This window comes from Athene noctua, chromosome 3 (assembly GCF_965140245.1).
Source record: "Athene noctua chromosome 3, bAthNoc1.hap1.1, whole genome shotgun sequence".
Classification (NCBI taxonomy): Eukaryota; Metazoa; Chordata; class Aves; order Strigiformes; family Strigidae; genus Athene; species Athene noctua.
Genome location: NC_134039.1, coordinates 8,976,668 through 8,995,781, shown reverse-complemented (window position 1 = coordinate 8,995,781; position 19,114 = coordinate 8,976,668). Strand labels below are relative to the sequence as shown.

Sequence of the window (19,114 nt, the reverse complement as noted above, 5' to 3'; positions counted from 1 at the left end):
CCACTAGATGGGATATGTATTCTCTGACAGAGATGTAGATGGACTGTTGAGAGCAGTAAGTCTTCAGGTGCTTTAGATAAACTTGAAAAGTACTCTGAGTCAAAGGTCTAATACTGCCTCAGTAGCTTAATAAAAGTTATCTAGCCACTCCTTGGCTGTAGCTGTCTTGCAGACTATAACACTGTTAATTCCTTTAGAGCAAACAAATCATTCAACTCTCCTAGCCTGAGTTGCTGAATTTAGTTTCATTCTGTATCTCCAGTCAGAATAAGCCTTGTTCTCATAACCCCATCTAAACAAATTCCATGCAGCCAGGTGCAGAACTCATACTGCCCAAGACCCAGACAGAAGATTCACCTTCAAGGCTAGTCTCTTTTCCTGTAGAAAATGCTTTCTATTGTACAGCAAAGCTATCTGAATTTGTAGTTTCACAGCAATAGAAATGCTAATAGCCCTTTGGTTTCACTTACAAAAACCGATGGACCTTTCTCCAGCTTTTGAGCAGTTGCCTGTGATGTTCTCTCTTGTGTCTGGACACCTCTTAGGGAATGAAGAGTTCAGTGACTGTTATATTTACATATTTTGCTTTTAAAATAATGCAGAGGGCAACATTTAGGAGAAAAGACCTTACAGAGTTCGTATTAAATTAAAACAAAATTCTGAACATCTGCAGTTTAAATCTTTGTAATCCAGACAAATATAGAAAGACTACAGGGCAAGGTAACTGTAAAATTTGATAGTGTGTGCACCAATGAAAAAAAGCGTTAGGATATAACCTCAAGTATGTAATTAAAAACATCAGGATTAAATTTGGAAGGGCTAAATATTACAAGCAACACCTTGACAGAATGAGCTGTCAAGATGTTGCTTGCAATGAACAAGCAATGAAATAGCTGCTTAAGAAAAATTACTGCAGATGGACATTTTAAAACTAGGCAGGACAGAAATACAAATACCAATTGGGAATAATTGTATTCTGTGTGGGAGGTGAACTGGGTGAGGTGATAAAGTAAAAAATGTCAGAAATAGAAAAGACATACAAGTAAAGCATTTCTGGATCTTTGGGGATGAAAGGTGTTACAGGATATAAACCACTAGTATTCATTTTTCACAGACGACCAAAGAAACCATCAAAAGATGACACATTTAAATCTTCAAATGAACAAGGGAAAAATGTGTGGGGTTTTTTTTTAATACTGAAGTAAACTGAACTAGGCTAATTGATGCTATTCAGAGAAAGTACAAGGGATTAATGTCTTGCAGTATCAAGCTATAGAGGATAGAGTGAACTTTATTAAAGTATCTAGGAGAGGCGCACTGGGTCCCAGTGGTCCCCACTGGGAAACTACTAAATCTGAAAATAAAAGAAAGCACAAGAGAAGTTGACGTACTTTAAAAAGGATTGACCTTCTTAATAGATGAAGTTGTTGACCCATAATTTGCAGGTGACTTACTGCATAATGTGAAGCCTTAGCATCTTGCTCATTCTTTCTCATTTCCAGCGTTTTGCTTCATGTTAAGGATGAAAGCTGTAGATGTGCTTATGGACCAGACCATGGTCTGTGCCTCATGTTTGTGAAACATTCTGTCTTCTGTCTTAGATGCTGCAGGTCTCAAATCGGAGTCAAGGCGGTGTGATCATTCTGGCTCTATTGAAATTTTGCTGGTGGAGATGCAATATTCAGGGAAAAATGAAGGGCAGTGGGCCAGGGGGTGTTGATAACACATAACTCCTGCATCTGCCAACAACAGAAAACTAAATTAAGGTATCACATATCCCACACAGCTCCCTACAGTGCTTTCTGGACATGCTGAGGGACTTTCAGATAGTCTCAGGGACTTCAGGTATTGTCAGCATTCTCAGACTTATCTCATCAATACACTCAGATATATTACCTGACAATTAAGAATAGATTGTGAATCCTGTCCTTGTTGGCAACACTGTGTTCAAAATCCTTTGATAATGGGCTCTTCTTTGCAGGGGCACTATTTATTTATTACATCAGAAAGCTGTGGCAGTTTGACAGAAAAAGACACTAAAAGAGAAAACCTAGCTCTTCATTGCCTTGCCTCACTTTGGAGTTATCCACTTCAGCCAACACCATTAATTTGCCCTTACTTCACACTGATGTAGGTATCTGCAGAGGAACATCAAGGAAAAAGTCATTAAGGAATTTTTCTAAGATAGAGTAAGTAAATTAAAGAGCCAGGAACAGAAGGCAACCTAAATTTCACTTATGGAACCCCAGAAGTCTTCAGCCTTACTACCTCCTAGCTAGTTACAATAATATCACTATGCTAGACATAGAAAGAAATGTTTTCTTTTAATGATGCCTCTTAACAATATTGCATGTTTTCCTAGGTTTGCCCCATCCCATCCCAGCCTCCTCAGCCTACTGTTGTTCCAAAGCCAGTTCAATCTGTCATACATGTCCCATTGCAACCAAGCTGCCCAGGCAGAGGCAAGATGGCAAAGCTCATCAATCCAGAAGAGATGACATCCAGGGATTATTACTTTGATTCCTATGCTCACTTTGGAATTCATGAGGTAATACTTATTTTTATTTCAGCAATTATTTAAAAACGATAAGTATGATGATGCTTATGGATTTTTTGACCTATTAGTTATTTATCCCCCTCCCACTTGTTCATGATTATATTCCTCCACCTTTCCTCAGAAGACTGTATAATCTGGTTAAGTGCCAAAGATATCATTCCTCTAGAGACCTGTACTCAAATCCTCTGTCCCACTTAGATCCTTATGTATGAGTTCTCCACAGAGCTCACACAGTGGTGATTTTAATGAGTGCATCAGTTTTGTGCCTTTATGAGGGCTGCAAACAACCCAACCACACATGGAAACTACCTTATTGGTGTCAGGTCTTTTGTACTCTTACATATTTGAGCACAGATGGCAGCAGAACTTAAGCAGATACTTAACTGACATGAGAAGCCAAGTAATTTCTTGACTCCTGGTATGTTACTTGAATGCATGGGCTGCATTAATGTGAACATATAGTCCAATAGCCTCCAGCAAATACAATCCTGAAAGAAATTAAAAATACACAGTGGACCATATTCACCATTAAAAAATTGAGTGTAGAACAATTCTAAAGGAAACACTAATATCTTACATTTACATGACCCAAGAGGATGGGATCTTAAAGAGTAGGATGCTAAGAGGCCAGCAGTGCGAAATCAGTGGCACTTTTCACAGAAAACTACATAACAAATGGTATCTACTTCCATTACTCTGGTAATTGCTTGTGGGGTATATACAGAAACAGAAGATTTCTGTCTGCCAATTACATCTTGCCAGTGTAGCATTCAGAAATTCAATCCAAGAATGGAAGAAGTAGAGGAACAATTGAGTGAGAAGGAGACCTAAGAGAAATATTGAAAACACATCAGAGAAGTCAAGTCAGCTTGAGCTCCTGATGGAAGGATACAGCTCTGTAGGTCTCAGGGCCTGGTGAGACTGGGAAGTGGGAGCTTGCCTCCTTGCCTGCACTGGTAGAGGATCTGTGTCAACAAGTAAAGGAGCTGCAAGAGGAGTGTGGCAGACACTGCAGCATCAGGGACATGAGGAAGAGACTGACTGGATTTTCTTCAAGATCCTAAAGGTACAAGAGCCTAAATCCCCAACTGTACTGAAAGGAGTTGGAGTCTCTACTTACTAGATTTGGACATGGAGACTCCTCTGATGGTGAAGGCCAGAAACTTGTGACTTCTGGCAACAGGAGGAAGGCTCCTGTTCCACCTGCAGATCTCCAGCTACAGAAGAGGTTCAGTGCCTTTGCAGAGAAGGGGCCGGAAGTTCTGTCCAGCGAAGCATCAGAACCAGTTGGCCATGAGCCACACAGAAGCACTGGGAGGAAGCAACAAGTGGTAGTAGTGGAAGGCTCTCCCCTGCAGGGGACAGAGGCCCCCATCTGAAAGCTATCAGTTGATCATCTCCAGATCCATGCTGAACACTCCTAATCACCTTCTTGTCCTCAATATGTTCGGAATGAGTTTCCATGAGGGTGTGCTCCATCACCATTCCAGTGTTGTTGGACTGTTCCTCTGCGTCTTTCTTTGCCTTATACCAAACCATGCTTTATGATGATAAAAATAGCCTTTTATTCATCTACAGTTATTGAGTGCATATAGTCTTCTGCCAAGACAGGTAAGTGAGCAAGTCACTAGTGCTTCAGATTGCTGGGCAGTGAACCAATTCTTTTTATCCTGAAACTCAAATCCTCATTTGCCTACTTGCTTAAACTATGAAATGATGGGAGTAGTGTAAGCAAAAGTTCAGCCTTCTAGACCCAACGGAAACATTTTGAGAAAATTAAAGTATGTGTTGAATGGTCTACTCTTGTCTTAAAAATGGCAGTTGGATCTAATCTCACTGCTCTTTATTGATGTAGTTTGACTGATACATGCACACTTGAGAGCAAGGTGTCAGTGGAATGAAATGCATTTACTGGTGCTATGAATGAAGCAAAAATCAGCACCTAACCATGAAAACTCAAAATAGTGACATCATGGTCTAGGTTATACATTAATATCTTCTGGAAATTGGTTATATAAATGAGTGAACAGAAGAGCAGTAAGGGAGTACCGTACATCACAGTATCTCTAAGCTCTACTATGGACTTCCTGCATCCCATTGGGCAAGGCTATCAAGACTTATAATGGTTTGTGGAAAGTTTTCTTTTGTGTTCAAAGAAGAACCTCAGAAAGTCCCTCCACTGACGCTCGAGGCTGTGTAAAATTTAGGAGAAAAGGAAAGCTTTGATTTCTCTATGGCTTCTGTCTATGCCCAAAGCAGTGCTGTGGTTAGATTACATACATTCTGGTTGTCAGTTGTAACAGTGAAGTGATATTTAGAGGAATAGAATTGTACAAAGGACATCATGCTGCTTCTTAGTTCTTCAGGTTGCTTCTTTAAGCATAATAATGCTTAAACTGTAGTAAGGGAATGCATTCAGCAGCACTGCTGAATGTATGTAAGCACTTCAAATAATAATGCAAAGCTTTATTTTTTTCATCACAGGAAATGTTAAAGGACGAAGTGCGCACATTAACCTATAGAAACTCAATGTATCACAATAAGCATGTTTTTAAAGATAAGATTGTCCTTGATGTTGGAAGTGGCACGGGTATCCTCTCCATGTTTGCTGCAAAGGCAGGAGCCAAGAAGGTATATGGGGTAAGAAGACTTTCTCTCATGTTTTGAGGATTTTTGTGGATTTTGCCTGAGAATTTTGGCTTGATGATTTACCTTTTCTTACTTGTCTTGGTCTGAAATTCTTCTCTTCAAGCTCTTGTATGTCTTGATTTACAGTGACTTCAGTGGAGTTCTGTTGCTTTCTATGACTTGCAGTAGTGTGCCTTTTCCAAATCAAGATATAATATATTCTCATGTATGGAATCTTTGGTGATCTGGTACATATCCACATTTCTTCTTGGCTGCAAGAGAATGTTAAAGGGACTCACTCCTACTCAGAGGGGTCAAAGGAACCATCTTGCTTTTTTTAAATTCTGAAGTATTTCAGGATTGCAAATTTGTAGTCTTGGAAACAAATTGCTTTAATAGAGTTTTCCCTGTACATTACAACTCAAAGAATCATGCAGGAAAGCATGTGCATGTTTTCTGTGCCAACAATAACACTTTTCAGAAGCAGAAGGGAATGATTACCTTAAATACATTGAACTTTAGGAGCATGAATGTGCAGTTTTCTGCAGGGAAGTCATTAGAGAGAGCATAGATTTGCTTCCTAAGTATATTCAGAGTTATTTGTACTGACTTTAAAATGACAAATAGAATTTATTTTTGCTTTGGACTTCTGTTTGCCCTGCAGACACAACACAACATAGGAAAGGGGAACTAGATTCTATTTCTCTGTGTACTTCTTTGACAAAATTGTTTACTAAAATTTATTGGCTACATCTGTGCATTTGAAGACACTGATGTCACTGAGTATCTAAATTGTGCATCTTTATTACTGGTAATGATACATGAAATGCAAGGACTCCTGTTCATTTCTCAGGCTTATATTTTCAAAATCCAATGTCAATTCTGAATGCCTCATCTGAGTATCAGACTAGAGCATGGAAGTATAGATAGCTGAAATCAGAAGGCGCTGGCAAAAGTTTTGGAGTTTAACTATGAGACTTAATACACAGAGTTGGCAGCTAGAACGTATTTCTTGTACACACAATTTATTATCTCAAAGCTCCAGGGGGAATAAACATGTAGCCTTCTCTGATGCAGGAATGCAGGTCTCATGCAAGGATGTTGCAATGCTGTAAAAGTATATACAAAATGATGATGCTGTGCTCCCACCTTCCTATCTCCCAGATCCCTGGCCATATGGTCTTCCTCCCTCCGTTGTGCTGGCACTGGTGCTTATCTGATTCTACAGTGAGCCAGCTCACTGGCAGAAAATTCACCCGGTAAAGGAAAATACTTTTCCACAGGTTTGTTGTTGTGGGGTATTTTTCTTTGGACTTCTTTACAGTTGAGGCTGTACCTCAGGCATTTAAAAAGCTCAGTGGCAACCAGTGTCAGCTCACCCATGGACGACTCAGCACTGAAGCTGGGGGGTGTGCTATCCGGGAAACTTAGCTCTCAAAGGAACTCACTTAGGTGTGGAACTCCTCTGCTACACCCTAAGTGTTTCAACCTTCTTGTCACATGAGCTACCTCACCTTGAACCCTGCCACACAGCAAGCTGCAGAGTTATATTTGTGTTGGAAAAGCAGATGTTTCAGAGATCTGGCAGTGGCAATCTTACAATCAAATTCAGACTTTATGATTCTATTGGCAAAGAGTGACAATGGAAACTGAGTGTTCCTTTTGAAAAGCAAACTTTTGCCATGATTTATTAGCTAGAGCTGAGATGTTCCAGTTTCTTCTCTACACTTAGATGTGATTTTTCAAATCGCATGATGTAGGAACTGTTGATAAAATCAGAGTGTTGGTTTTCTGACTACGATGCCACTGAAATCACTCTCCTCTTTCTCACTCTTTCCCTTCTTCAGGTTCAAATCCATCCACTACCCTGTCTAGTTCTTCTTATCCCCTCTTACTGTTGGAACTTATTCCTTGACACTGCCTCAGCCAACTGCTAGGATCATCTCTGGGTATTCAAGAGGTGTAAATCATAGAATCACTGACTCATAGAAAGATTTGGTTTAGAAGACCTCTGGGAATATCTAATCCAACCTCCTGCTCAAAGCAGACAAGTTTAAAGCTATATCAGGTTGCTCAAGGCCTTGTCCAGCCCAGTTTGGAAAATCTCCAAGTATGGAGACTCTGAATCCTCTCTCAGCACCTATTCCAGTGCTACAGTCAGCAGGAATTTACCTTGCTGCAGCTCCCAATTGCTGACTTTTGTCCTGTCACCGTGCACTTCAGAGAAGAGTTTGATTTTGTTTTCTCCATAAGCCCTTTTTAGCTAGTTGAAGATAGCTATTGGATTGGGGGGATCTGTTCTACAAGCTGAACAGAACCAGCCCCCTCAGTTCTTCTTTCTTGATGTGCTCTGACACCTAACCATTGTGGGAGGAAAACCATAAACGGTGCAATGATGTTCATCTAGCTGGGGAGCTGTTGTAAGACATGTAGATATAGGATTGGCATGTGGTGGTTGGTGTTTGGGAGGGGTGAGTGAGGGACAGAAAAGTACCTTCAGTTATCCCTTAAAACCTTGATTCATTTGCTGCATTTAGTCATACAAAATTCAACACAATCACTGCAGTAGAACTACTGAAATTCTATGGTATTTTCAGACAAACAGGACAGTGTAGGTAAGAAGGAATTAAACAGATACATAAGATGAAGGCACATGTCACATGTTAGCTGATTTGGATAAAAGGGTGGTGATGAGGATACAACCTAGGGGAAAAGGAAATCTGGGAATGTGGTGACTGTTTCAGAAAAAGACCCCAGTAAAAGAGGAGACATTTGTGGCATTAGATTGAAGACTAAGTACAATGGAAGTAGAGATTAATGTATGTGCACAGAACTAGATACAATTGAAGAAACTCAAGAGCCCCTCAAGGGCCTGTACTGGGACAACTGCTATTTCATATCTTCCTAAATGACATAGGTAGTGGTATTGAGTTCACCCTTAGCAAGTTTGTAGATGACACAAAGCTGAGTGGTGCAGCTGATAAGCTTGTGAGAAAGAATGCCATCCAGAGGGACCTTGACAGGCTTGAGAAGTGGACCAGTGTGAACCACATGAAGTTCAACAAGGACAAGTGCAAGGTCCTTCACTTGAATCAGGGCAATCCCCAATGTCAGTACAGACTGGATAATGAATTAATTGAGAGCAGCCCTGCAGAGAAAGACTTGGGGATACTGGTGGATTGAAAATTGGGTAAGAGCCAGCAGGGCATGCTTACAGGTCAGAAAGCCAATTGTATCCCAAACTGCGTAAGAAGAATTGTGGCCAGCAGACGGAGAAAGGTGGTACTCTCCCTCTACTCCATTCTGTTGAGACCCCACCTGGAGTACTGCATCCAGTTCTGGGGGTCCCCAGTACAAAAAAGACATGGACAGTTCATAGCAGATCCAGAGGAGGGCCACAGAAATTATCAGAGGGCTGGAACACCTCTCCTATGAAGAAAGGTTGAGAAAGTTGGGGTTGTTCAGCCTGGACGTGACAAGGCTCTGGGGAGAACTTATTGCAGCCTTTCAGTATAAAAAGGAGGTTTATAAGAAAGGTGGAGGAAGACATGTTACCAGGGCCTATACTGATAGGACATGGGGCAATGGTTTTAAACTGAAAGGGAGTAGATTTAGATTGGGTATAAGGAAGACATTTTTTATAATGAGGGTGATGAAACACTGGCACAGGTTGCCCAGAGAAGTTGTGGATCATCATTGGAAGGGCTCAAGGCCAGGTTGGACGGGGCTTTGAGCAACCTGGTCTAGTGAAGGGTGTCCCTGCCCATGGCAGGGTTGTTGGAGTAATTGATCTTTGAAGGTCCCTTCCAACCCAAACCCTTCTATGATTCTGTGATTGTTAACTGAGGTACAGCCATATTTTATTGGAACACATGGTTTTAATAAAATCCAAAGCTTTGTAAAATTATACAGATTTGAACAGATCACTGACTTGAAAGAGAACTGGGGGAAAACCTGACAACGCTGTATTTTTTTTCTAATTCCTCACCTACAGAATTCAGTATTGTATTTTTCTGAAATGAGTTGCTTTTTAAAATAAATTTGTACCACCGTATAGAGTCCCAGTCAAAATAGACATGAACAGCTTTAGCCTCCTAAAGCAAGTTTATTTTCTGAAATACATATTCCTTCCTGGAATATTTGAGTGTTGTTTTTTTTATTGTTTTGCTTCTTTGAGAATCAAGCTGATTTTTGGAAACTCATAGTCATTCATGAAATAGAACTTTTTATTTCTTTGCATCTTTTTCTTTAGAAAGGTTGGAAAGCCACCTCCAAACATCTACATACCCATGCTCTATTTAAAAATCATCCAAAACAAGCAGAAAGAATGGGCAATGGAATTGAAAATGCCAGACAGATGTGAATACAGACAGGAAAACTGAGTATGTTATAATGGCTGTAAGTATAGACAAGACATATAGTCTATACAGTTTACAGTAAGGGAACAAGAAGCTGGATGGAGAAAAAGGATGGAGTTCTCCCCAAGGGATTTCTTCCTTGGACTCCCTGGACTGGCACTCTGGTGTTCCTTTCTACATGCCAGTTTTGATTTCTATTCAGGCCATTGAGTCAGACATCTTAAGGAGTGGTTTGCATTCACAGGCAAGCTAAGAAGAATTAATGCTTATGTTCCCATGGGGACAGGAATTGATATTATGACTGCTAATATGTCTAGTTGTTTCATGGACTATATAAAAAGAATAAGGGATCTGTGTGTCCTTCCATCTGCTGTTCTGTCATCTGTGAGTGCTACCACAGAGGTCAAGCACAGTTTGGCTTTTAAAGGTTAAACGGTATTCACTGGACATATAAAACACCTCACTAGAGATAATTTAATTCTATTTGATATTCCCATAGGGGAATTAGAGAGACAAGGATTATACAAAGTATTATTGGCAGTTTAATGTCAAATTTGGAAGAGGTAAATTAGGAACTGATTTGGTGACTACCAGCAACTTTGGCCCTCATGATTTTAATAGGGCACAAAAACCAGAGAGATTCGTGGAATGCAGTGTTTCTCTAAAAGATACAAAAGGTCATTGCAAACATGGGCTTTTATGCTAGAACTCAGATTTTAACAAATTTAAGGGCAAATCTAAAACTAGAAGGTACTTTGTAATTCCTTTCTTAGTAAAAGCACAGCACTGGTCATAGAAAAAGACATGCAGGTCTGGATGTTTTTGTAAATACAATAATTTCAGTCATTTCTTATGTGTAAATATTTTTTGGTAGCATGCATTGCCAAAGATGATAGATTTTTCACAGAGAAAAGCAAATGCTTCTTGACACAGACCAGTACTGGCATAGTTTGAATTTTAACATTATTCACAAAGTTTGCATGTATTTTGTTTAAGAATACGTGAGGAAATGCAGCACCATGCTAATTCATTCCCTTCAATGGATTTGACGGGGGGAGGAGGCAATATTCTGAAGTAGCAGGAATAAATTAAATAATATGATTAATAAATTATGTAATTTTGTAGTTAGGACCACTTTTTTCCACATTTCAACAGTTTTAAAAACAATCTTTTCTGTATGACCCAGTTTAACTCAAACACAGACCACGGTTTAATTATTAAGGTATCACTGGTCATGATCCTGCCCACACAGGTTTGATTTACACTTTATCAGTGGTTACATGTTCTGTAGAGTCTTTGTTGCTTTCAGTAGATTTTGGTTTATTCATATAGTTGAGATCCCTAACACATAATTACTCTTCCTCTTGGTTTTCTTTTTTCCTTTTTTTTCCCTAGATTGAATGCTCAAGTATATCTGACTACTCAGAAAAAATTATCAAGGCCAACCACTTGGACAACAGTAAGGCATATATAAAAATGTTTTCTTCAGGAGAAAGAGAAGAGAACTGTTTTGCTTTTTCTGATTAATTTATATTGTATGGTTTATATGTAAATGGTAGTTTTGAATAATTTACTTACCTAAATACAAAACTAAACACCTCATTCTAGGCACTACAACAGTTCCTCATGGGAGAAGTTACCGCTACATTTACTTCTAGGCTCACAGACAACAGAAGAAAATAGAACTCATTGGCAGGCAGTTCGATTTAGTAAAGCAGACAGAAGGCCCCATATTAGAGCAGAACTTTTCAAATTAATTCTGCCGTTTGAATTCCACCTTATCTCTTAAATAGAATCAACACACATATTTACATTCAGATTGAAGTATGGTTCAAAGCAAAAAACATTCCAGATCAATACACATTTTTCACTAAGAGTTTCTTCTGACTTCCAACTTGAAAAAAAATACTGGTTTTTGAAAACCATATTGAAACACACACACTCACACAAGTTAAAATGTTCAATTCTCAGAATAACAGCATCAGAGAAAACATTTTTTTTCCTTGAAAAGAAAGCTGTTGAAATTTCCAGGGATGTGAAAACAAATTTAAAAAAATACTAAAAATACCCCCAACCTACTGAAAACTCTTAACAAAAAATAATCTCCAACAAGCTCTATTTCGTGTCTTCAGTCCTCCTCCAAATCACTGCACAGAAGATATCTTTATAACAACCTAAAAAATCAGGCTTTTTTAAACTGAGGCTGTGAGACAGTTCTTGTTTAAAAGTGCTCTTTGTGAGAGCTTGCCTTTGCTGCAGAGCAGTGCAAGTCATAGCTGGCGAGACTGAATCGTTTGCCCCCACTTTTTGCTGCGTCTGTGCTGGTGCTCTGCTAGCACGTATGCAGGTATACGTTTCTGTTCTGGTTTAGATCTGCTCTAATGTTTATTGCTGTCTCCGGCAGCTTCTGACTAACATGGAGCTGTTTGGGAGGAGAATTTATTGTACAGTATGCCTATTCGAGTGCTGTGGCGTGAAAGAAACAACAGGGACAGGGGATGCAAGAGGCCAGCCAGTGTAAGCAACTTTTGGTTCAGAAAAAGAACGAAGCAAAGGACCAGAAAGTACTCTCCTCCACAGTAGGGGTAAGGCACTAAAACAATGAGGTGTTGACCTCAGCTTGGTTATCCTGCGCCTTTGGTGCAGAGCCTGTACATTCCCAGAATGACCTTTCATCAAGTAGATACACAAATAGCATACTACAATTCATGTTTGGATTTCCAGCAAACAGGAATTGTGTGTGAAGGGACCATTTTCAGAATGAGAAGGATCCAGTGTGCTCCAGAGTATTTATCTCTGCTTCTTCCTCCTGTTTCTCCAAGGAGCAATTCCTTGGAAAAACTGTGAAGGAAGAAGCAGAGACCCCTCACCTTTGGCAAGAGACTTGCCTGGATAGTTTCCACAGTCTGTCCAACTGCAGTTTGGCCTCCAGTATAAACAGATTACACAGCTGAACTAACATTTACATTTACACACTTCACACTGACCCACATTCACTTTTATTTTAATGCAACCAGGTACTGAGCCGAAGGATCTTGTTGCTCATGGAAATTTTTCTTTTTTTCCCCCTAATTGTTTAGAGAAATGCAGAGTCAGCAAAAGGGGCTGAACCAAGAGAAAACCCACTGTTTCCAGAACAGATACAATACAGCTGGGGACAGCACAATCTGTTCCCACATGATGCCTTATGAAGATGTTTCATCAAAGTGAAGGGAGGTGGGAGGAACTTGTGCTGCTGCTGCTGCTTACACTGTGACTGTTCTAGGTATAAACAGAGGGCTTCAAAGTCTGCAGGTGTGTCACCCTGGCAGCTGTCAACAGTGCTAAAATTCACTCCAAAAGAATTGTGGCAGTGAAAGTTCTTGGGAGAAAAGAGAACTAAAGAGAACTCGTGGCTGGAGCTTATAGACATGAAGAGTCTTCAGTGTAACAACAGATGAACTATTGAGCTACTAACTGTGAAAGGAAGGAGTTTAAAGAATGGGAAGGAGAAGAGAACTCTGCTCTTTTCCAATCAGGTTGCTCTTACCAGCTGATACGTTGTGTTACCAGTCTGAATCAGAGTGTTCCCAACTTCTTAGGGGGCCAGTCTGGATTAAAAGTTTGCTATGCAAATAAAGTTGCCACATCTGATTAGAGTAATACTGCATGTATTTTGGAAAGACGAAACCTCATTTTCCCTGGGCCGAGTTTTAAAAATCACTCAACCCACAGTTGCACACTTAAACAGCTAACCTAGTTCTAGGTAAATGAAAGTACCTTCATCTTTAAACTGAATGTTGACCACGTTCATCAGTAAAAATTGCCATAGTTAAAAATGGCCATTTATTCAGAGTAATACAGTAATCTTATCAATTAGTAATGGAAAGTAAAATATTCCCTACTCACTTTAGTCCTGAATTTCAAGTGCATAAGTTACCTTATCAAGGAAGAATCCAGACCCATGAGACTTTACCCACTGCAACAAACAATATAAATAGCAAACACAAGCTGAAAATTATTTATCTAAAGAATTTGGAATACATTTGTAAATAGAAAATACATTTTTTAAATGGAAAAATGATTGGTGAATTGTAGTCATCCTGAAACAAGATTATTTGTTACAACTGAACTAAATATGGACCAGCATTGAATTTTCCTTTAAGCAAAATATCTGTTCTAGTATCAACAAGTTTTATTAATTGCTTGTTGATTTGCTTTTGCAGTGCATACCCAGTCTCCTGTAAATAGTACACAGTATTGCCAGTAATTTAATGTGCTGTGTTGTAATAGTGTCTCTGAGGATCTGCTATTCTACTACATCAAACTTCTAGCAACCTTTTTAATTTCCTTTAAACTAATTTGGTGATAAAATAGCTGACAGCAGTGGTTTCCAGCGGTCACTTTCGATAACTGTGGAAAGTTATTCAAGTCTCAACCAGATAGAAGATTCAGACAGAGAATGCCAGTATGTTATAAAAGATTCAATCATGAAGCAGAAAAGAATGAAATGATTGATTTTTCATGAAAGAACCATGTTTGTCCAAACTGTGTACTGTCAGGCTAGATCTGACTTTCTCAGTTGAACCCATTCCCCAGAATTCATGGAAGAAATAAGTCTTAGTTTCCTCATTGTGAAGCCAGAATAATATGTTTGAAAAGCAGAGTTATATCCTACTTACATAAATCTCTAATATTTCGGTGATGAGATCATGTATGTGTAACCCTATAGGGATATTTAAAGGATTCTAAGTCAATTCTTTGCATTACTTGGTTAATGATCTCAAAATCTTCCAAATTCCAAAGGGCAGGTAAAATGAGATCATGCAGGTAACCAGGTAAGGCCTGTTTTTCTGTTGTTTTTTTATACATGGGTTTTATTTAGTTTGGGTTTTAGTTTGGGATTTTTTTTCCCTTTTGTACTGATCCAAAAACTTCTGCAAGTAGTTTTAAAATAGTATAAAATCCATTGAGTTGCATGGAGTGACCCCTTATCTACAGGCATTCAAGAAGAGAATCATATTGAAAAGGTCATCCTGACATTCATCAGTAAGGAACTTAGTCAGATGTTTTTATTATGTGAAACATATTTCTTTGGATTCTTTTTTCAGTAATCACAATATTTAAAGGTAAAGTGGAAGAAGTTGAATTACCTGTGGATAAAGTAGACATCATCATCAGCGAGTGGATGGGTTACTGTCTGTTCTATGAGTCAATGTTAAACACAGTCATCTTCGCACGAGACAAGTGGCTGGTAGGTGCTCTGCATGTCATGCTCCTTGCTGAAGCAATCATCAATTATTTTCTGATTACAAGCCTTCCCTCTCCTACTATCACCATAACAAGACACAGTTACATGTCCAAGTGCCATTTCTTGGGCTTTAACGAAAAGATTAAGAAAGGGAATTTCAGTGAAAGAGCTTTGCTTTTGATTAACTGCTGGTGAAATTCGTATAGACACTATCAATGACATTGCTACAGGCTGCAAGAGTTGCTGAAATTAAAGCTGATGTGACAATCTGAAGGAAAACAATAAAGGCATGCAAGGGGTGCTTGTCTGGTTTTTGTATGTGCAGTTCAAAATGTGATGTCTTTGTCAGGTGAATAGATTACGAGATCCATTTCCCCACAATTCATCAACAGAAACCTGGAGGGCTAATGTTTCCAGACCGAGCTGCTTTGTACGTGGTAGCAATTGAAGACAGACAGTACAAGGACTTCAAAATTCACTGTGAGTAAACACCCAACACCTTTTTATGGTTATTTTCCTAAAATATGTGATTTATAGTGGCCTACTCTAATCTCTTCACTGGCAAAGTTTTGCAAAAGCCAAGTAATCATGCTGATGAGGCCAGAATTCCACGATAAACATGAACACTAAGAAAACTCTAGTCTGTTGATAAAGTCAGGAAACTTGTAGTAATTTAAAATGCTTTAAAAGGAAAGATGCATATATCAATTGACGTAGACCTTGCTTAGAGTATGTTGATACCTCTATTTCTATTTTCAAATGTGGATTTTAGGAGATTTCCTTCTGTTGTTTTTTCGATAAATAGATATCCCACATAACTGCCATTAAAATTGGTAGTATTCTTTTGCCTTCCAGGTGCTGTGTTCTGGTTTTAAAATAACAGGAACAGAAAAATTAATAAGATGCAAATGAATTGTGAATGTTAAGAAATAAGCCTAGGAAAAAAAAAATCTCACTAATAAGCTTGTCAAGAAGTAAAAAAAGTAATGCTTTTTTAACTTTTTAAAACACTTTATGTGAGAATTTTTAAATGAAAAGTAAGGATCAGAAATTTCCATTTTACTTTGATGTGAAAAAAAAGTTCTAAACTTTTTTGGTTTACTTCATAGATGCATAAACTGACTTTTCCTTTACATTTATAATTTTGGGATTTTTTTCCTTGTAGTTTCATTGAATAACTGGTGCTGTTAGTGACCTCCACAGGTCACCTAGTCCAGCCTTCTGCTCAAAGCAAGCCAGATTTTACTGTTAAAGGTGTCTCAGGGCTCTGCCCTGCAGTCAAGAAATGGGTATTCCATAGCTTCTCTGGGCACTGTTCAAATACTAAAGCACCCTCAGGAGTAAACATGTTTCTGAATATCCAGTCAGAATTTTCCTTGCTGAAATTTGCCTTCATTGTCCCTTGTCACCTGACGGGAATCTGACTTTGTTTCTGTAGCAGCAGATAGCAATTAGATCCCACCATTAGCCTTGTCTGTCCCAGGTTTTCTTGGACACTCCTCATGTCTCAGCATGTGGTTCACTTTCATCACCACAAGGTCATACTCCTGGTTCATGTTCAACTTGTTATCCCCCAGGTCACCCAAGTTTGGATTTATTTGGTCATAATAGTTTTGATGAAATGAGTAAGTTCTACATTATTTCACTCTTCTTTTTATTTATTTTTTTTTTTTTTTTGGCTTTTATTTATTTTTCAGAGTTGGTCAATTTCACTTAAAGGCATTTTCCATTAGAGGGAAAAAAATTTCACAAAATACCTAAGCAGTTTTATTAATTAAGGATACATGCAAAAGCTTGAGTAAAATTAGTGGGTTCAGTCAACCTTTAAATGAAAATGCCTGACTCCTCATTCCTTGCCTCTCAGCTTCTCTCAGAAAAGAAAGTTTGGTGTTTCTTTAATCAAATTCAGTGCCTATAAACAACTGCCAATGGGTCAAAGCTGCCATTTTGGGTCAAAAGCAAGCCCAAAGGAGTGGGGCAGTGATAAGAAGTCTGTGTAGGTGCCAGGGAGAATTCTATCTACTCCTCAAGCACAGACTAGATTTTTCTCCTCAGTGATGTGATGACCTTGACAGCTAAATTCCTTACAAAATTTACAGATTCAAAAGGACGTATGAGGGATGCATTCTGTAAAGGAATCAAAGCCATTTTGGCCTAAAAAATTCCCTTATGCCTTGTTTCACCTTGCTTTTGAACCCCTACCTTTCTAGGCCTTGAGCCTTTTTCTACCCGTTTTCAACTTGTTCATTTCTTCATCGTTTTAAAAAAATGTTTCAGGTTCTATTTCTCTTCTAAAATGTTGTTTGCCTTTAAGACACTCTCTTTTCTGATTTCACTTTTGATTTCCCTTCCCTCCTCACTTTTTATACCTCTGTATCTTCCTCAGTTATTTCCACCTCACTGTATCTGCACCACCACCTTGTTTCTCTTTTCAGTTTATAAATCCTGGTGTCTCCTTACATTTCAATTTTTCATCTTCCTTTTTTTGCTCTCAAGGTGGATAGAGTCTTGCCTTCATATGAGATGCAGGGCTGAGCATTTCAAAGGGCACTCAAGAACCATCATATTGATTAAGAAATATTGCAATATGAGGCTGCTAAAAAAAATCTGACTTCTGATTTCTCAAACTTTATTAATGTCACAGAGTACTACTACAGTAAATTACTCTGATTTTCTGCAAAATGTAAAACATGTAATTTTATCTTTTAACTCCTGTGACAGGTCTCTGTCAAATACAGACTGTGGCATATACTTCAAAGGCATCCCACACAGGCTGAAGTACATCAAGTAATGGAGGCCCCAACAACTGTTAATAGATTGTTCCTTCAGGGTTTCCTAGTTAATCTTTTCTGAGTAACCACATAAAAACATATGGCTTCTATAAATACAATCTGAAGTTCCCACACGCTCATGATGCCTGAAACGAAAGTTTTGATCACCAGCTCCCCTGAAATATTGAGAAACTCACAGCCCAATAAAGAGATAACACAACAAAGAACTCTCCATGTCCAGCTTTGTTCCGATTTAGAAATATGCCGATTTTTTGCTTATACTACATTTTCAGTCATAGTCCTCTGGAAACACCAGTAGCCCAAATGCTATGCTCTGAAGAAACAAGACATTTTAAACATGCTTACTGTTGCTGTTTATCAGTTTACCTTGCTTGTGTTCAAACAATTTTTTAAAAATTTCACGGTATTCAGCTTAGACTTTCAGATGGAACATTGAATGAACCTCGTCTCATATGATTCGTAAGACTAAGATTTCACTTTTTGGAAGGGTTTTGTTTTCATTTTGTTAAGCAATCTTAAAAGCAAAGCCAGTGTACTTTTAAATCTTTTTTTTTCTTGAACAAAATGAAAAGGAAAAAAACCCCTCAGCAAGATAAGAAACATTTATCCGAACAATCAGAAGATCAGCATGGCTTTAAATCTTTTAGAAAGTGGACATCTTGGTTTTTTGTCATGATGTACATGCAGATTAAAACTTGGGTGCCCCAGATATTGAAACACACCTCTAAGTCCACTCCTGTCAGTAATTCACTTGCTGAAAATAAGACTACTTAAATTAATTAAGAGCATGCAAACTGCTGATTGAATAGCAGTCTCTAAAAAAAAAGGAAATATTAACCAGAATGGATAGGAAAGGATAGATTAACCTTAGCAGCTATTCCCAAGTCTCAACCTGACATATTATATGATTTTGGGCAACACTCTCAGATGTCTGAAGCCATGAAAATCATCGACAAATCTCATATAACACAATTTTGGAAACACCAGAAAACAAGGGCCACTTGTTCAAAGATTTACATTGAGAGGTTATTTTGCCACAACTGCATTATCTGTAAGATATCAGTGATGACTTAGACAACTGGGGCAGGGAGCAAAGAGAGCTGAAAGTTAGGGCATGGTAGAAAGTCCTTCAAATGAAAGATGCTTTGAGAAACAAAAAATATTTTTATTATTACTGCTAATCTTTGACACATCCATTTGCATTGACAGGGTGGGAGAATGTGTACGGCTTTGACATGACCTGTATTAGGGATGTTGCCATGAAGGAACCTTTGGTGGACATAGTAGATCCAAAGCAAGTGGTGACCAATGCCTGTTTAATAAAGGTTTGGTAATTCCAAATGTACCTAATTATGAATGTTTACACCTAACTATAGGATTCTTTGGAGACCTGCTACTTATGTTTTATCTTTGTATGCTTCTAACTAGCTGCTGAAGCCATCATCATAGAATGCTATTACAGTAAGAAGGAAAATTGTGCAGTTTTAAGTTAGGCAGTACTAGTATGTTGCATATGCCCAATACTGTCACCTGAGCTAAGCGAGAACAT

The 19,114-nt window shown here is 38.6% G+C and overlaps 1 protein-coding gene across 3 annotated transcripts in view; it reads left to right on the top strand.

Moving 5' to 3' along the window:
* Positions 1-19,114, top strand: part of PRMT8 (protein arginine methyltransferase 8) — a 71,438-nt gene that overhangs the window by 35,224 nt on the left and 17,100 nt on the right. For 2 of the 3 annotated variants that reach the window (XM_074901907.1, XM_074901906.1), the window contains 6 exons: positions 2,363-2,548; positions 5,042-5,197; positions 10,939-11,002; positions 14,634-14,776; positions 15,166-15,253; positions 18,775-18,890. In XM_074901907.1, coding sequence (XP_074758008.1) covers positions 2,363-2,548; positions 5,042-5,197; positions 10,939-11,002; positions 14,634-14,776; positions 15,166-15,253; positions 18,775-18,890 — 753 coding nt within the window. The remainder of the gene's footprint in view (positions 1-2,362; positions 2,549-5,041; positions 5,198-10,938; positions 11,003-14,633; positions 14,777-15,165; positions 15,254-18,774; positions 18,891-19,114) is intronic. The other variant, XM_074901908.1, reaches the window with a different exon arrangement.